Here is a 17,544-nt window from a genome sequence, read left to right as displayed (position 1 = left end):
AGTGCCACCGCCACCATCCTCAGTCACTTTGTCTATTCCAGGGAAGCTGTATGCTGTCGGGGGTTACGATGGGGCTTCCAGGCAGTGCCTGAGCACCGTGGAGCAGTACAACCCCGCCACCAATGAGTGGATATATGTGGCAGACATGAGCACCCGACGCAGTGGCGCTGGTACGTGAGGACCTTGGGGTTCGGGAGAGCCCTGGGGTACAGGAGACCATTGGGGTACAGGGGAGCATTGGGGTACAGGAGAGCCTTGGGGTACAAGAGACCATTGTGGTACAGGAGAACCTTGGGGCACAAGAGAGCATTGGGGTACAAGAGACCATTGGGGTACAGGAGAGCCTTGGGGTACAGGAGGCCATTGGAGCACAGGAGACCATTGGGGTACAGGAGACCACTGGAGTATATGCGGTGTCTACTTTCCTCATGGCTGGGACTAGAGACAGACAACGGAACTGCACCTTACTTTCCCACATCTCTTTTCCTTTGGTAACCTCACCCCTACACCTACAGCTGTGCTCACACAGGGATCTGCCTTTCCCAGGGACTCCTTGATCAGTACAGAAGGGGTGCTGTCTTCTGTGTCTTTCTATTACTGCTGGTTTTTTTTTTTTTTTTTTTTTTTTTTTTTTAGACAACTGTTCTATGGCCCAGGCAGACCTCAAGCTCACCAATAGCCCAGGCCATACCAGGGCATCCCTTCTGTTTGTACATGGACCTACATCTCTGGAAAGTCCAGGCCTCTGTGAGCCAGGTGCTGTCATGATACAAATATTCCCCTCCTTCCTCTGACGCTCACTCTGCAGCCCAGGCTGACCTCAGGCTTAGAACCTCCTGCTTCAGCCTCCGTGTGCTGGGATGACAGGGTGCACCTGGCCGAGGCCGTCCTTCCCTAAAAAGCCTCCTGATACTGATTCCACCTCAGGTGGATCACTTTGTCCAAGTGTAGAATTAGGAACTTTTGGTTAGAATTCTCTTTCCAGGGTGAGGCTTTTTAGTCCTCAACCAATGAGCATTATCCCAGGAGGGATGATAAGCCCAGCTTGCCGGCCTGAAGCTGGTGTCTTGGGAATTAAAAGCCAGCATCACAGCGTTTACGGCTGGAGCTAAGCCTGCACCCTTTCCCTACTTTTCCTTGCTTTGTTCCTCCCTCTCCAACGTGGTGAGAGAAAGACTTCCCAAATGACTTCTGCTTCTGCTGTGTGGGGAGTCCAGGAGCTCAGGAGCTGCTCAGCAGCCCCTTCCTCTCTCCTTTGTCTCCTCCACTGTCCCAGGGGCTCACCGTCTCGGGGAGCAAGCAAGGCCTTGGCCACAGTTCCTGGGGCTCCTGGAGACGGAGCTGATTCTGGGGCGAGACGAGAAACCACACACATACTCTCTCTCCATAGAGTTACCTGTGTTCGTTCTTTCTCCTCTGCCCCATCTACTCTTGGAGACTGGGTTATGACATCATATATCTCCATTCTTAGCATTCTGTAAAAATTAGGCTGTTTACATTTTTTTTCAAAGAGAAGTTTTGCGTACACATTGGTGGGCTGTGAAGTGGAAAGTCTGAATGATTTTAGAAGCATGTTTTTGGAGTTCTTTTGGGAAGCTGTCTCTGCTAATCCTGACAACTTGCCCCCCCCCCCATGAATGAAGTCAGAAACCTGAGCTTTAGAGCTGAGTGTGCTTGACCTCATCTTGGGCAACCCCCTTCGCCATCTTTGTCATTTAATACCTCAGCCATGCCATGCATGGGCTGCTTACATTCTCAAAGGACCAGTTCCATTCATAAATCCTGTGATTTCCCCCCTTTCCCGATCATTTAGTAATTATAGCTTCTAGCATCTTCTTTGTACCTTCTAAAAATCCGTATGGTGACTTGGGGCATGGCAGCAAATGCTAAAGGCCTATGTATATAGAAACAGGCCGACAGAGGGCACTGAGGCAATCCACAGCGGAGCCAGGGATGACAACCTGACACCATGCCCCGAGACAACCCATGGTGGAGCCATGGACAGCCTAGCTCAGTGTACTGAGGCCACCCATGGTGGAGCCAGAGACAATAGCCTGACACCGTGCCCCGAGACAACCCATGGTAGAGCCAGGGACAGCTTGACACAGTGTACCGAGATAACCCACAGTGGAGCCAGGGACAGCCTGACATCGTGCACTGAGACAGCCCATGGTGGAGCCCTGCAGCGTCGGCCATGCCTGTGGCTATGTCTTTTCCCCACCAGTTGCTCAGAAGGTGACTGGGGCAGAAGTCACCTGGCCCATCCTTGGCTAGAGGCCCTAGATGACGTCATTAACAGCTGCTTGAGTTTCTGGGAGGGCCAGTGACCTTGACTTGAGATGAGCTTTGTGTTAGGAGCTCTGTGGAGCCCTGTCCTCAAATTCCCTTCTCTGTGGAGCCTGTCCCGGATTCTTTTGTTCAAACCTTCACTATACCAACAGTTGGGGGCATGTCATCTCTAGGGCTGGGAGCCCGTGTGCTTGTCATGGTGGGTGCTTGTGAGAGCCAAGGATCTAGAGACCGAAGGCTCTGTGCTGCAGCTGCCTGAGACCAGTGTGGCTCTCCGTGGTGTCTATGAGCAGGCTGCCAAGGGGTGAGGGCGGTGGAAGAGCTGCTGGGGCGTGCCGGGGCAACCGCTGCCTCCCTCCGCAGTGGACAGCATGAGCAGAGAGACCGATATGGTGGTGGAACTGGGCACCTCAGGGTCCTGGAGGTGCCAGCCACTGCTGACCCCGGAGGAAGGGAAAGCGAAGCAGCTTGGCGCCTACTGATTTTTCCGAATCCCACAACCTGATGCCGGCCATTGCTGGCTCAGCAGCACCATCTGCTGCTAGTTTAGGGCAACTGCTAGGAACCACCGGCTGACCTGCATAAACAACCACTGGCTGGATCTGACATTTTGCACGCGTAGGTGGTTATCTGCTGAGAGACCACCAGCATCCACAGCCTCCAGCACAGGCCAGGGGAGACATCAGCCATTCTCGGCCTCATGAAGTCTGTGGTCTCCAGATCCAGCCCTGGACCCACAACCTGGCTGCACATCCCATTCACTGAGACACTCTTTTGGACTTCTGACCAGTGTCTCTGGGACTAAGGCCCCAGCTTTCCAGAAAGTTCCCAGCAGAAGGGATGCAGCCTGTCCCCATGGGACCTCTGAATCATCCCAACTCCCTCCCTCCAGGAATGGGAGAGAGAAAGGGTCACCCAGAGGGGATGGCAGAGTGCAGGTCTAGGCATCCCAGTCCCCCGGTCAGCTGCTCTCACGAGGTGCCCCTTTCCTCCTCTGTGGCCTGTGTCTCCTTGTCTCCTAGCAATGCACTGCTCATCTTGGGCAGCTCCTCCCCTGGAGAGGTCTGACGCCTTCTGCCATCAAGGAGAAGAGGGGCTGAGGGATCAGGCTGGCAGCGATGTCTCCCCAGTGATGACCTCAGTGACCCTGCTCTGTGGCTGAGGCGGAATAATAAGGTGTTGAAGGAAAACAAGGCAGCGTGGGTGGGGCAAACGGGTGTCATTTTACTGTTGAGAAACAGCCACTTTGCACATCTTAGCAGGTTTCCTTGACTCTTATCTCTTTGTTACCCCATATACGTGTACACACACACATATTTACAGAAATTGAGTCATGTTGGCTTTGGATCTCAGTGTTTCCAGGCTGCCTGTCCTATAAAGAGCCGGGAAGCATCTCATTGTGTTGTTTTGCACATTAGGACTGAAGTCCAGGGAGAGAGAACTTGCTCCTCAAGTCACCCTGCTGGTGATGGCTGTCCAGGGCTGGGCACCAGGCCTCTTGGTTTCTGGTTCTTCTAGTGGGCCTGAGGCTGGGACACTGTGCTCTGTCTTTCAGGCGTTGGGGTGCTCAGCGGACAGCTGTATGCCACTGGGGGACACGACGGACCCTTGGTGAGGAAGAGTGTCGAGGTTTACGATCCCGGGACAAATACCTGGAAGCAGGTGGCAGACATGAACATGTGCCGTCGTAACGCAGGTAACACGAGTTCTCTCCTCTCGGCCCTTTCCTTCCCGGGGGTGATTACTCTGGATGGCAGGAAAGGGGCAGGGTTGCCAGAATTTGGAGCTGAGCCTCTGTCCTGAACGTAAGAGTGGCCATTTGCCCCATAGGCTCAGCATTAGGAGGAGGGAGAACCTGGACCCGAAAGGCTGGCCATAACCCCCCCTCTCCCTGAGACTCAGAACAGTCTCTTCTCCCTGGTGGAGGTGGATGCCTAGATTCCCCAGGGCCCTGTCCGTTGGCTAGGCCTGTAGCCTTGTAGCTGCATGGGCCCAAGCCAGACGGTGGTGCTATACTGTGTTTTCTGGGCCAGTGCCAGACTGAAATGGCCTTGTACTTCACAGAGTTCAAGTTCCTTCCCGGCAGGGGCACCAGACCCTACCTAACCCTCTGGTGTCCTTCTTCCTTTACTGTCGTCCTTGTGTTCCCTATCCCTGTGTCCCTTTGCTCTTTGAATCCTTCCTATAGGAACAACCTGTCCCAGCGTACTCAGGGTCACGTGTCCTGGGGCCTGACAGCCCGGCCAAGCTGTTTCCTCCTATGACCTTGTTTGAGTTGTGCCCTGCACTGCTGACCTTGCTCTGGGTTCCTTTGCTCTGGGAAAGGGTAGGTTAGCTTCACCCGTGTTCCCAGCCGGACTGACAGGAAGGCGCTGCCAGGTAGACTTGCTCCTTTATTCCCACGTTACCTGTTTGCTAAACTCAGTGTGGCCGACTTGTCGGAGGCTTAAACAGAGGGGCATTGCCACTTGGCTCTCTTCCTGAACCTGTTGTGATGCGCGCTGGCATTTGGCCTTCAGCCACATGAACAAGGAATTACAGAGCCTGTAAGGCAAGTCTGCCTGCAGTCTATGAATTCAGTTATAGACATGGACATGTATAAACACTCACACAGATGTTATTTATATAATAATATGTGGATCTTACCACAGTACTACTTTAAAACTTGCTTTTCCATTCCTCATCCATGCCTAATCACAACACTAAATGTATCTTGTATCTTCACGTTCTCATTTAACATGGCTATATCATAGTTTACACAATTAATTATTGAATACTTCATTTTCCATGCTACTCGTAATGCTGTAGTTACTTACTATAAATGATCCTTATAGTTGAGTCAATGTACACATTTAAAATGATTTCTCTAGAAGAAATAGTCAAAAGTAGAATCTTGAGACAGGGGAAGAACCTATACGTTTTCTGTACATGTACATCTGTGCACACCCGGGCAGGAAGGCAGCACACTTTCTGCTCGCAGCAGTATTGAGAGTATCTTTAATCAGCATTGCTGATTACTACTCTTAAAAGCATCAACAATAAACATGTTTATATAAAAAACAAAAACAGAAACAAACACTATCTACTGGACTATGTGTTTTAAGGTCTTGAATAAGAATTACATCTCCCTGCTCCTTTGTCCTGCTTCATGAGACCTTGCCATCAAAAAAGCTCACTCTGAGTTAAGAATGAGAAAGGAGCCCCAACCTGAGTTGAATCCAGATGTGTATGGATTCAGATGCTCATCTTAAGAGGGGTTACGGGCACAGCCATTAGCAGCATATGGGGTGGACACAACATGTGTCTCAGCTGGGAAGACTGAAGGTGCAGATAAATGGGAGTGTGTGGAATCTTGTCTATTCCCTAGTTCAGGCTGATGGGGAGGGCTGCATGACCCACAGGAAATGTTCCCGCAGGGAGACCTGTGCCATCTCTCTATAATGTTCCCACAGGGAGAACCCGCAATGCTCACTCTATAATGTGGCAGCAGCTGGGGGAGGGGGCACAGTGGGAGCATCTGTAGAACCACGTAGTAATCAAAGCTCCCCAGTGAGAGCAGTGGCCTCCATAGAAAGGGGACCCTCAGAGCCCAGTGGCTGTGCCCAGCATGCTCCTCCATTGAGTGGACTCAGACCTCCAAGTGGCATCTCTGCTGGGCAACAGGAAATGGGAAAGAGCCTGCAGGGCTCGGGGACCAGCTGCCCGTGGGTCCTGGTCTTGGGTACTCCCACTGATCCTGTGACTTCTGCTTGGTTTCCAGGGGTCTGTGCAGTGAACGGGCTCCTGTACGTGGTTGGAGGGGATGATGGGTCCTGCAACCTGGCTTCCGTGGAGTACTACAACCCGGTCACCGACAAGTGGACGCTGCTGCCAGCCAACATGAGCACCGGAAGGAGCTACGCAGGTCAGTGAGGTCCTGTTCCAGGGACTACCACACCAAGGGTAGGAACAGTATGGGGGATGAGCTGGCTTAGCCGGTACCCCCTGCAGGGCTGCAGGCAATTGTGTCTTCACTGTGTGCCCAGGATAGATGCTGCTAATTAGCACTTCCCCCATGAACCTGGATGTAGCTGTGCAGAAAAACTTCATGTCATATTCCAGGGGGTCATTTTCCATGATTCTGAACCGTGACCTGCCTTGGCCATGCCTGACTCACTTTGTGCCAGACATATGGGCGGGAGAGCACCGTTCTTGTTCATTAGACATTAGGTTTGGTAGACCGGTCTGCACAGATGGGAAACACCAGATGCTTATACAAGATTCCTGTGAACTGTGAATGGGGGAATGGGGCGCTTCAGGACAGAAAGGCTGGAAAAACAGCCATCAGTGATGTGTTCTCAGGAGATGGGTCACAGTCTCAAACACGAGCTGCCCTTTATTGCGTACTTTTTTTTTTAAAAAAAAGACAAGGTTTCCCTGTAGCTTTGGTGCCTGTCCCAGAACTAGCTCTTGTAGACCAGGCTGTGCTGGGATTAAAGGCGTGCGCTATCACCACCGACTGTTGTGTACTTTTTTTTTTTTTTTAAGATTTATTTAGTTATGTTTACAACATTCTGCCTGCATATATGCCCGCATGCCAGAAGAGGGCGCCAGATCTCATTACAGATGGTGGTGAGCCACCATGTGGTTGCTGGGAATTGAACTCAGGACCTCTGGAAGAGCAGTCAGTGCTCTTAACCCCTGAGCCATCTCTCCAGTCCCTGTTGTGTACTTTTGATGTTAGGTATTATCTTCTTGTTGTGACAACTTCCTGAGAGGGACTACATGTGTGTATGTGTGTGTGTGTGTATGTGTATGTATATGTGTATATATGTGTGTATGTGTGTATGTATGTCTATGTGTGTGTCTGTGTGTGTGCGTATGTGTATATGTGTGTTTGTATGTATTTATATGTGTCTGTGTGTGTATGTGTATGTATGTGTGTGTATTTGTGTGTGGGTATGTGTATGTGTGGAGGATTGGGGGGAAGGAGGGGGTTGTCTTGTCTCCTAGTTTCAGGGATTTCAGTCTACTGTCTCTTGGCTACTTTGTTTCTGGGTGAGGCTCAGCATGTAGAGATGATATGGACAGCATGCGGGACAATGGGGCCTCCATTCCCTGGGCAGCTCGGCAGAGAGACCGGAGAGGGTCTGGTCTGAGACCCCTTTGGTAGCATACTTCCTGCCACTTGCTCCCTCCACCTTCTAGAGCTTCTAGCACTTCCCATAATATCTACACCAGCTGGGCTCCAAATCTTTACAGGAGACCCTGCAGGGGCTGTGTCCTGTTCCGACTCTAACCCCTCCCTGAGCTGTGAGCCAGCGCAGTAGGTACAGTGTGAGTATTCCCTCTCACCTTCCCAACAGCCCTCTGGCTGAGTGGGACTTCATCCTCGATTTTGCACCTGAGTTGTGGGGACTGTAAGCGATCACCAAAGGTCAGCCACATTGCTAACAAGGATGCACCAAAGTCAGAGTTCAAATGTAGGTCTGACTTCTAGCTAAGCCACACCCCTTCTACTGTCCCAGCTCAGGCTGAGTAAAAGGGCTGGGGGAGTAATGGGCAGACTGGGGGGTAATGGGCAGACTGGGGGGTAATGGGTAGACTGGGGGGTAATGGGTAGACTGGGGGGTAATGGGTAGACTGGGGGGTAATGGGCAGACTGGGGGGTAATGGGCAGACTGGGGGGTAATGGGTAGACTGGGGGGTAATGGGTAGACTGGGGGGTAATGGGTAGACTGGGGGTAATGGGTAGACTGGGGGGGTAATGGGTAGACTGGGGGGTAATGGGCAGACTGGGGGGTAATGGGTAGACTGGGGGGTAATGGGTAGACTGGGGGTAATGGGTAGACTGGGGGGTAATGGGCAGACTGAGGGGTAATGGGCAGACTGGGGGTAATGGGCAGACTGGGGGTAATGGGCAGATTGGGGGGTAATGGGCAGGCTGGTGTAGAGGCTCTTTCTTGTAGGGGGCGGTACTAAGTTCAGTGCAGTGCAGAGCCATGAGTTGCTATTGGTCAGGGATCCTCTGAAGAGGAGAAATAGAAGCCCAGCTTCTTATGTCTGGCCTGAACATTCAGATCCATGTGGACTTAATGTTTATTTACTGAGCACACACAGTGTGCCATCCGCTAGTTACCCCAAGTATTTAAAACTCATTATCTCGTGTCCCATATACCTTGGCCCCCGAGAAAGGTCAGCCGTCCGCTATTCCATCTTCAGGTTTCAGCAGGGGATGATTGTGTCCTGTGGGTGCCAAGGGCTCCCTGTCACCTTTCCCCACTGCCCTGCATCTCTTTTGCTGTCCCTCCTTCTAAGTCTTTCTCACCCTGTTACGTTTTCCTCCACTAAGACTTTGGAAGCATTTGAGGCTAGAACAGTCTCCTGAATATCAGCACCTTTTGTTTCTGAAACTGCAGGGGGAACAGGTCATTTTGTAGGACAGGGAAGTGGGCGGGCTCCTCCGGCTCCACTTCCCTGTTAATGAGAAGTGGGTGGGTTGAGTAGGACCCATCAGGAATTCACGTATCTGCTGAATACTTCAAAGCCTTGCTTCACTGCCTACTCAGAACCGGTGGGAAGGAGACAATCAGGCCATTTTGTGCTCAAACCAACGGACCAAGTAATGTGTTATTAAGGCAGACATAACTTATCAGGGTATTGCTTATAATAGAATTTTTTTTTCCTTTTTTTGGTTTTTCGAGACAGGGTTTCTCTCTAGCTTTTTTAGAGCCTGTCCTGGAACTAGCTCTTGTAGACCAGGCTGGCCTCGAACTCACAGAGATCCGCCTGCCTCTGCCTCCCGAGTGCTGGGATTAAAGGCGTGCGCCACCGCCGCCCGGCTAGAATCTTGCTCTCCCCCTGAAAATGATAATACTTAATGATTGACATTAGAGAAATAATTAAATAATTAAATAGTCTATGGAATATTTATTCAGTGGGTATATTTTTCTTTTTAAAAATTGAAAATAGATTTTTTTTCATACAGTAGGTATATTCTGATTCTGATTTTCCCTTCCCCTACCCCTCCCAGCTCATCCCTACCTCCTTTGTTTTTAATGTCTGGAGAAAATGCTTGTGCTTGACATGCTGGGTTTGAGGAGGACTCAGACTGTGTGCCCGAGGGTGCCGAATGCTCAGGTCCTATCCCAGAGGAGAGGGAGCTTGGAGGGCTGTTATTCTTGAAGTGGAGGTTAGAGTCTCAGATCTGCCACGAGCCTTGGGTCTCTGGGCTAGGCATTCAGCCTGACCGAACCTCCATTGGCTCAGTTGGAAAATGGGGATAAAATTAGATTGGGCCTCCGAGGACCTTTCAGAGACTGCAACGTGATACCGTGTGTATGCTTTGTGGCACGGTGCCTGCCCGGTGTGAGCCACCACGAGTTAGCACGTTCCGATTATTATTAGAGGCTTGGGAGGACTAAAGAGATGGTGGTGGTTCTCTTTGAGGGAATAAAGGTTTCTCCTTTTTTTCTTCTGCATTTTCCATAATGAAAGCATATTGCTTTTTTAATAAAAAAGGCTCATATGAAAAACACTACCTGAAAACACTACGAGAGCCTGCTTTTTAGCAGGTATTCTCAGTGAGAGAGGTATCTGAGGCACTGGAGAGACTGCCAAGGCCAGGTGGTACCTTTTGGTCTGGAGTCAAGCTCCGCCTGCCTCCAGGCTCTTTAGCCAGGGATGAACAGGGAATGGGTATCTCAAGCAAAGTGTCTATGATGGCGTGTTCTCCTATTCTTTAGTTCATGTTTCTTTAACCTCACCTTCAGTCAGAGTATTTTATGGCTATAGGAACATGTTAAAATAAATCTCCAAGCCAGGCAGTGGTGGCGTACGCTTTTAATCCCAGCCCTCGGGAAGCAGAGACAGGTGGGCCTGTAGTGGCATTTTATCTGTATTTTAATAAATAAAGCTTGCTTGAAGATCAGAGAGTAAGCCAGCTCCACTGGTCAGCCTTACAGGCCAGGCAGTGGTAGTACACACCTTTAATCCCAGTAGCCACACTACTTGTCATAGAAACCAGGCAGTGCCTGCCTTTAATCCCAGTGGTACACGCTTTTTTTTTTTTTTTTTTGGTTTTTTGAGACAGGGTTTCTCTGTGGCTTTGGAGCCTGTCCTGGAACTAGCTCTTGTAGACCAGGCTGGTCTCGAACTCACAGAGATCCGCCTGCCTCTGCCTCCCGAGTGCTGGGATTAAAGGCGTGCGCCATCACCGCCCGGCTTTGGTACACGCTTTTAATCCCAGCCCTAGAGAGGATTATAAAATGGGAGAAGACAGCTCTCAGACACAGTCTCATTCTCAGATTCCTGAAGGCAGGATTGGCATTTCAGACAGAGGTTGAGGTTAAGAGCCGGTGGCTAGCTGCTTTGGTTTTTGGATCTTCAAGTTGAACTCCAATTTCTCTCTCTGAGTTTTTATTAGTGTGCTTCATGGGCCTCTGAGCTTGAGGCCAGCCTGGTCTACAGAGTGAGTTCCAGGACAGCCAGTACTACATAGAGAAACTCAGTCTTGAAAAACAAAATACCCCCCCCCCCCCCAAAAAAAAACCCAGAAAAACAAAAAACCTCTAGCAAACGTGTTCACTTGTGGGCACTTCATTTTTTATTTTTATTTTTTTTTAAAAGAAAACAAACTATATTTTTTTATTATACATACCAATCCAAGTTCCCACTCCCTCCTCTCCTCCCATTCCCCCCACATACCCTCCCACCCCACCCCATCCACTCCTCAGAGAGGGTAAGGCACATTGTTTTGGGAAAGGTCCAAGGCCCTCCCTACTGTATATAGGCTGAGCAAGGTATCATCCAAAGAGAACAGGTTCCCAAAAAGCCAGTACATGCAGCAGGGATAAATCCTGGTGCCACTGCCAGTGGACCCTCAGTCTGCCTCAGCCATGCAACTGTCAACCACATTCAGAGGGACTATTTTGGTCCTATGCTTGTTCCTTCCCAGTCTGGCTGGAGTTAATGAGCTCCCATGAGCACAGTAGACTGTTTCAGCGGGTGTACCCATCATGGTCTTGACCTCTTTGCTCATATTCTCAGTCCTCCCACTCTTCAACAGGACTTTAGGAGCTCAGTCCAGTGCTCCGATGTGGGTCTCTGCCTCTGTTTCCATCAGTTGCTGGATGAAGGTTCTATGATGATACTTAAGATATTCATCAGTTTAACTACAGGGCAAGTCAAGATTGGGCCCCCTCTCCTCTATTGCTTAGGGTCTTAGCTGGGGTCATCCTTGTGGATTCCTGGGAATTTCTCTAGAGTCAGGTTTCTGCTAGCCCCATAATGGCTCCCTCAATCAAGATATCTCTTTCCTTGCTCTCATCTCTGTCCTTCCTCCTTCTCGACTATCCCATTCCCTCAAGTTCTCCTCACCCCTCCCCTTCTCCCCTCCTCTTTCCCTTCCACCCTCTCTTCTCCCCCCACCCCCATACTCCCATTTTTTTTCAGGCAATTTTATCTGTTTCCACTTTCCAGGTGGATCTATATATGTTTTTCTTAGGGTTCACCTTATTACTTAGCTACTCTAGGATCATGAACTATAAGCCCTTTGATTATAGCTAGTATCCAGTTGTGAGTGAGTACATACCATATTCATCTTTTTGGGTCTGGGTTACCTCACTCAGGATAGCGTTTTCTAATTCCATCCATTTGTATGACACCTTTTGAGCTATTATTTAGTAGCAGGTTCCAGAACCCTGCCTGGTGCTGATTTCCACCAGGAAGGAGATGCATGGTCCCAGGCAGACAGCGGTGGACAAGCTGCCCTCATACCCCAGAAGGCTTGCCTTCCAGTCTCATTGGCTAGGACCGGGCGACAGGGCATTTGGGAAGCAGTCTAGCAGGCCGAGTGCATCACTAACTGGTGTCTATAGTGGAGAACAGTGTGCAGAAAGAATGTTGGCTTCTTTAGTCTCTAACATCTTCCAGATGGCCTCAGTGGATTACGGCGAAACTTGGGTGACACATGGACTTACAGAGTTAGGGCCTCAGTGTGGTTAAGTTTAGCAAAAGCAGTGACACACAGGGCATGTTTGGAAAGTTTATCCAGTTGGGAACTGAACACTGGATGAGGGTCTCAGTTCCGTGACAGCGAGAAACGTGAGAAGGAGCCTGCAGATGTGACGAAAGTCACTGAAGACCACGGTACAGATCACCTGTGGGCAAGGCTTGGGCTAGAGTTTCTTTCTGTCCTGCCTCCCACGGAGTTGGTGTATCGTTCTTCATAGTTCATCCCAGTGACTTCAAAAAGCAGCAAAGTCGACCTGCATCAGCCATTGCTTCTCCGGAAAACGATACCGATTTGGAACAGATGCCTTTGGGTCCTCAGTGAGGGGTGCAGGGGTGTTAATCTGGGTGCTGTGGCCAGGAAGAGGAGTGGGGGTATGTTTACTGGCATGCGCTGTTTGAGATCATGCTTGTGGATTCAATGTCCCACCAGGATGTGGCTGTCAGAGTGGAAACAGCCAGCTCCTGGCAGCGATAGTGTGTGACCCTTCCACGGGCTGTGACAGGGCATGGCAGATTCCTGGACCCGCTGGGTCTCTGATTAACTTGGGAGAAGCGAAGATGGTGACTTTGTTTCCCTTCCATGTCAGGTGTGGCTGTGATTCACAGATCCTTGTGACCAAGACTCCCACTGCCAGGAGGCGGAGGAAGGAGCGGGCACTACCTGTGACCGGAGCACCGAGGGGCGGGACCGTGACAACCGATGAGATTAACTGGGAGGCTCTGCAGTGATTTGAGAACCGCCCTTGCTGTCTTAGCAGGCCAGCTTTGTCCCTCTCAGTGTGGACACTGATGGTCCACCTTCTGCTCCGAGGTGCTTTGGTTTCTGCCCTAAAGAGCTGTCTTTCTGACAGTCCCACAAAAACTCCTTGGGCTTTTTGCATGTGTGTGTGTGTGTGTGTGTCCATGTGCGTGTGTGTGTTTCTACTGGACAATGGAGAGAACCTTGAAGTATGTGTGTGTGTGTGTTTCTACAAGACAATGGAGAACCTTGAAGTGTGTGTGTGCGTGTGTGCACACGCATCCATGTGTTTGTGTTTGTGTGTGTAGGAACCATTTCAGTGAGGGCTGGGGCTGTATGAGTGTCTACTGGATTTCTTTACTACTGATCTTTCACGATGCTAAAACACCTACCAATGTCTTCTGGACTCGTCCCATGAGGGCCCTCGACTACTGAAGCTGCTGCCTTTTGGGGTCCAGGCAGAACTAGGCAGAAGCAGCCCTTCAACCATGTCTGGGATCATGCCTTGACTACTGCAGCCATGTGGACGAACTGGGGCTTCCCCAGAGCTGCCCTGCATCCTCCATGCACCTCTGGGGTGCAGCCTCTTCCAGCCATTGCTAGTCACTCCCTGTTGGCTGCACTCCAGGAAGCAGATGAGAACTGTTTTGTCTTCACATCTTGGCCTCTAGTCTTTGATGTCATGGATTCCAGGTTTGGAAGATTTTGTGTCTTTTCAGCAGGGAAAACAAACTCTTCAGAGAAGCCCCAAGTAGAACGCTGGGGAGAAATAGACAAAAAAAAAAAAAAAAAAAAAAGCAAGACAAAACCCAGAAAAACCAAAGTTGTATGGATTTGTTCCCACCCAGAGAGGTCTCAGACAGGGATCCTGCTTCTGAGTGTTCACAGGGCACCAATCCTATTTCTTATGCTTAGTATGTAGGCTTACTTATTCATGGTATCAGTTCTCATGCGGACGCTAAGTAAAAGGTCACCCTGCCACTAAACCCAGAGGTAGGCTTGCCCCCATGTTAGGTGGGGTCACATGTAACTCAGAGGGACGTGAATGGCTGTATCTGGCCATCGGCACTTTGTGATGATGGTCAGAGATGTTTATATCTGTCTTCCCTTTCTCGTGCTTCAAGGTCCATATCTGTTCCTCAGCCTCCCCAACACCCCTTCTTATTCTCCCCTTTGTGGAGGAGCTGGTAGTGGGCCCAGGACTAGAGATATTCCTCAAAGACACTTGTTTTTTTTAAAAAATGAAAGCAACTTATGAAAGCTTTGCTCAGCCGCAGAGCAGAATGTCTCAGAGTGTAATGCCAAGCCCCTGGGGTGGTGTTTGGAGGCTCATGGAAGCACACAGTAAGGGTTGGGAGGACATGTTTGCTGCACAAGCATGAGTTTGGTCTCTAGCACTGATGTAAAAAAAAAAAAAATCCGGGTACAGCAACATGCACCTACGGTCTCAAAGCTGGGAAGCTGGACAAAGGCTGGTATCCGAGGCTTGGGGACAGCCAGCCTAGGGTGACCAGCAAGTCTCAGGTCCCAGGGAGAGTGTGTCTCAAAACAGGTTGTGTGACTCCTGAGGACTGACATCAAAGGCTAATCTCGGGTCTCTGCACACACCCACCCTCCCCTTACACACAAAGAACCTCAAAGTCGTTTGAACTCTTCCTAAGCTAGCAAATTGCTTGTTTCAGGGATTTTGCTCTCGGAGGAGGGGAGACTTTGTGTTTAGAGAGCAGTCTCACACCCGGGGCGTGGAGATTTGGCCTCCTGAAGTCAGAATCCATGTAGAGGAAGGAGACCACGGGACTTTGTGAACTCACATGCTGGGCTTCTGCTATATAAGTAGGCTCTTCAAAGCACACGTACAGGGGATGGCACCTCCTGCCCTTTGCGTTCCGAAGCCGGCTTCTCCCAGCGAGGCGACCACTGCGTATTTACTGAGCCTTTCCTGTGCGCTCTTCCACAAGAGTAAAATCTTCCTTTCCAATGTTAAGCAGAAGTTAGGCTCCACAACACCCAGATAGTTAGTAGCTTTAGGGATAGTCAGTAGCTAGAATACCCAGCTTTGGGGGTTCCAGAAGAAATGTCTCCCAAGGGATGCAAACGTTTCTTGGCAAATGCCCTGGTTCCCAGGAAACTCTGCCTGGCCCCCTGCTAGAAAGGAGGTGGAATACACCCCTGATCCCCTTCCTCCCTCTCCAGGGAAGTCTGGGGACTTGTTTGAGGTACAAGTGGTGAAGATAAGGTTGGGGACCAGAGTCAAATGTGCTGATTGTACCAGCACTCCATTTCAGGTGAAAGGTAACCCCACCTCCTCCCCCGCTCCCACCAAGAACTTAGACTTTTATACTTAGGGGTCAAGATGAGTCTCTTCCTGGAGAGAATCCCTCCTTCCATGGAAGCTGGCCAGCTGCGGTTTCTGCTGTTTTCGCTGTTGGCCCCACCTTCCGTCTCCCTTCCTGCAGAGCGCTGCTTTTGCAGGCAAAGCTGCTAAGGGTTCCACTCATTTCACCCTCGTGCGTCCTTTCTCCTGGGGACTAGAACACTGGTACGTCATCACCAAAAAGCTAACCTGCCCTAGCTGCCCACAGATGCCACCCCGAGTCTCCATCCTCAGGCATCAGGTCGATGTCTCCCCACAGTGGGCAATTCAGACTCACTTTCAAGTCGGTGTTAGTCACGTGGCGGGTAACCTCCCACCACCCCCATCAGAGCAGCTGCCATTGCTAGTGAGCACAGCCGTGCTAGGGGCACATCTAAAATCTGACTACAGTGGCCAAATGGAATCGAGACCCAAGGTCAGAAGCAGCTCAGACACCACTTGGATGCTAACTCAGACAATGTAGAAGTCAGTTTCTGAATCCCGAAGTTACTTCTCCTAAGTACCCAATAACATCTCCATCTAAAAACATGGCAGTATTATGCAAATGAAGTGACCTCATTTTTCTGCTATGCAATAAGAATTCTTAATTCTATCTCATGACAAACCAGTTGCAATATCCCCTCAGACGCTTTCTTCGAGCTGCTCTACTTTGATATCTGTTGTGTAATGTTTGTATATCTCTGAGCCAGATCCTTTCAAAGATTGCCTTTTTATTTTGTAAAATCGAAGCTGCAGCTTTTTCAAGCTAAAGCTTTACTGTAGATATTTTTTATAGATAATTTTTCATGATATTTGAATCGCTTTCTATTGTCCACAATAACGAGATGCTATTCTGTGTGTCACTCACCCTGACAGTGTGCACCTGTAGTGCTCCTTGTTTGGTTTCTCGCCTCTCAGACGCCTCCGTAGCTCCAGGTTCCTAGCGTTTTAGGGAGACCGTGGGATTCCAAGGCACAGCCATGGGGCTCTGCCTTTCAATTTCTAGGACTAATGGAGAACTTGACTCAGTGCTTGTCTGTCTATATCTCCTCCCTCTGTGTTTCTGAATCTGCAGGGCTGGGGCTGGGTTGGCCCACACAGTGGTGGCCCTTATCCCCTGGCACTGAGCCTGTCCTCCGGCCTACATTCCCTAGGCTGCCCGGGCCCTACAGACCTTGCTTATTCTCGACTGTCTCCTGGTTTTTGGAGGTTTCTAGTGCTCGAGGCCTCTGCAGCTGGGTCCTGTCTCTTCGGGAAGCTTGTGTTCTCTGTACTTAGGAAGAGGGGGTCTCTTAGGAAGAGGGAGTCCCTCATGACCTCTGGGAAAAATGTGCTTAACAGATGCTCACACTGATTTTTTTTCCTGAGCTGTCTCCTTTCCAGGCTCTGTTTTGTGCATTTATCTGTCCTAGGACTCTTCTTTCTCTTTTTTAAAATCTTAATTTATTATTTTTGGGATAGGTGCCATTTAAACTGCCTTCTTCCTGTTTGCACCTGGTTGGATCAAGCTGGGAGGCTGAGCAAACTCATTCGGCTGGGCAGAGTGTCCAAGGCTCTGATGCACAGAAGCAAGGAAGTCAGAGCGGTTTCAGTAGGTTCCCCCCCCCCCATGTGTGTGTGTTTGCACTACTTAGGCCCCCATGTTCAGTTACATTGTTTATCTACTGACCAAGCAGAGGATCCAGCAGCACTTCCAACATACAGGGATGGAAGAGGCTTCTTCTGTGTGAACAATCACAGCCTTAGAGGCCCTGCACAGCCTTTACCATGAGATTCAGCAACTCCTGGATGTAGTGGCAGCCATGGCAGGAATGCATGGGGCTGTGGCATTTGCAGGGATAAATGGGCCCTGTGCTGTTCTTGCCTTTGGTTATTAGATTGTAAATGATTTCCCTCCTTTTGGTGGTAATAAAGGACTTTTGTTGAACTTGTTTAATTTGTATATGATGTGTAAAATACTTTCTTTGAAAGAAAACTCAAGACACAGACTGTGTATATCTGTGTGGATGTCCTGGCCTGGGCTTGACATGAGTCACTGGCACAGGCTGATGGTCTGATCTGCTGTTTTCTGCATGAATGTCAGGGACTGTATATCTTGTAAAAGAACACTGGTCACGTGATCAATACAGCGAAAGCCGAGAAACATTCCCCCCAATGTCTTACTTTAATA

The 17,544-nt window shown here is 50.0% G+C and overlaps 1 protein-coding gene across 1 annotated transcript in view; it reads left to right on the top strand.

Moving 5' to 3' along the window:
* The window catches only part of Klhl3 (kelch like family member 3), a 115,396-nt gene extending 98,080 nt beyond the window's left edge, over positions 1-17,316 (top strand). The window contains 4 exon segments of the mRNA XM_038334485.1: positions 42-170; positions 3,845-3,985; positions 6,050-6,193; positions 12,870-17,316. Of these exon segments, the coding sequence (XP_038190413.1) occupies positions 42-170; positions 3,845-3,985; positions 6,050-6,193; positions 12,870-12,898 (443 nt within the window). The 3' untranslated portion in view covers positions 12,899-17,316.
* The last annotated feature ends 228 nt before the right edge of the window (positions 17,317-17,544 follow it).

Source organism: Arvicola amphibius, chromosome 6, assembly GCF_903992535.2.
Source record: "Arvicola amphibius chromosome 6, mArvAmp1.2, whole genome shotgun sequence".
NCBI lineage: Eukaryota > Metazoa > Chordata > Mammalia > Rodentia > Cricetidae > Arvicola > Arvicola amphibius.
The sequence above is the reverse complement of the archived record's forward strand: the minus strand, read 5'-3'. Positions and strand labels throughout refer to the sequence as shown.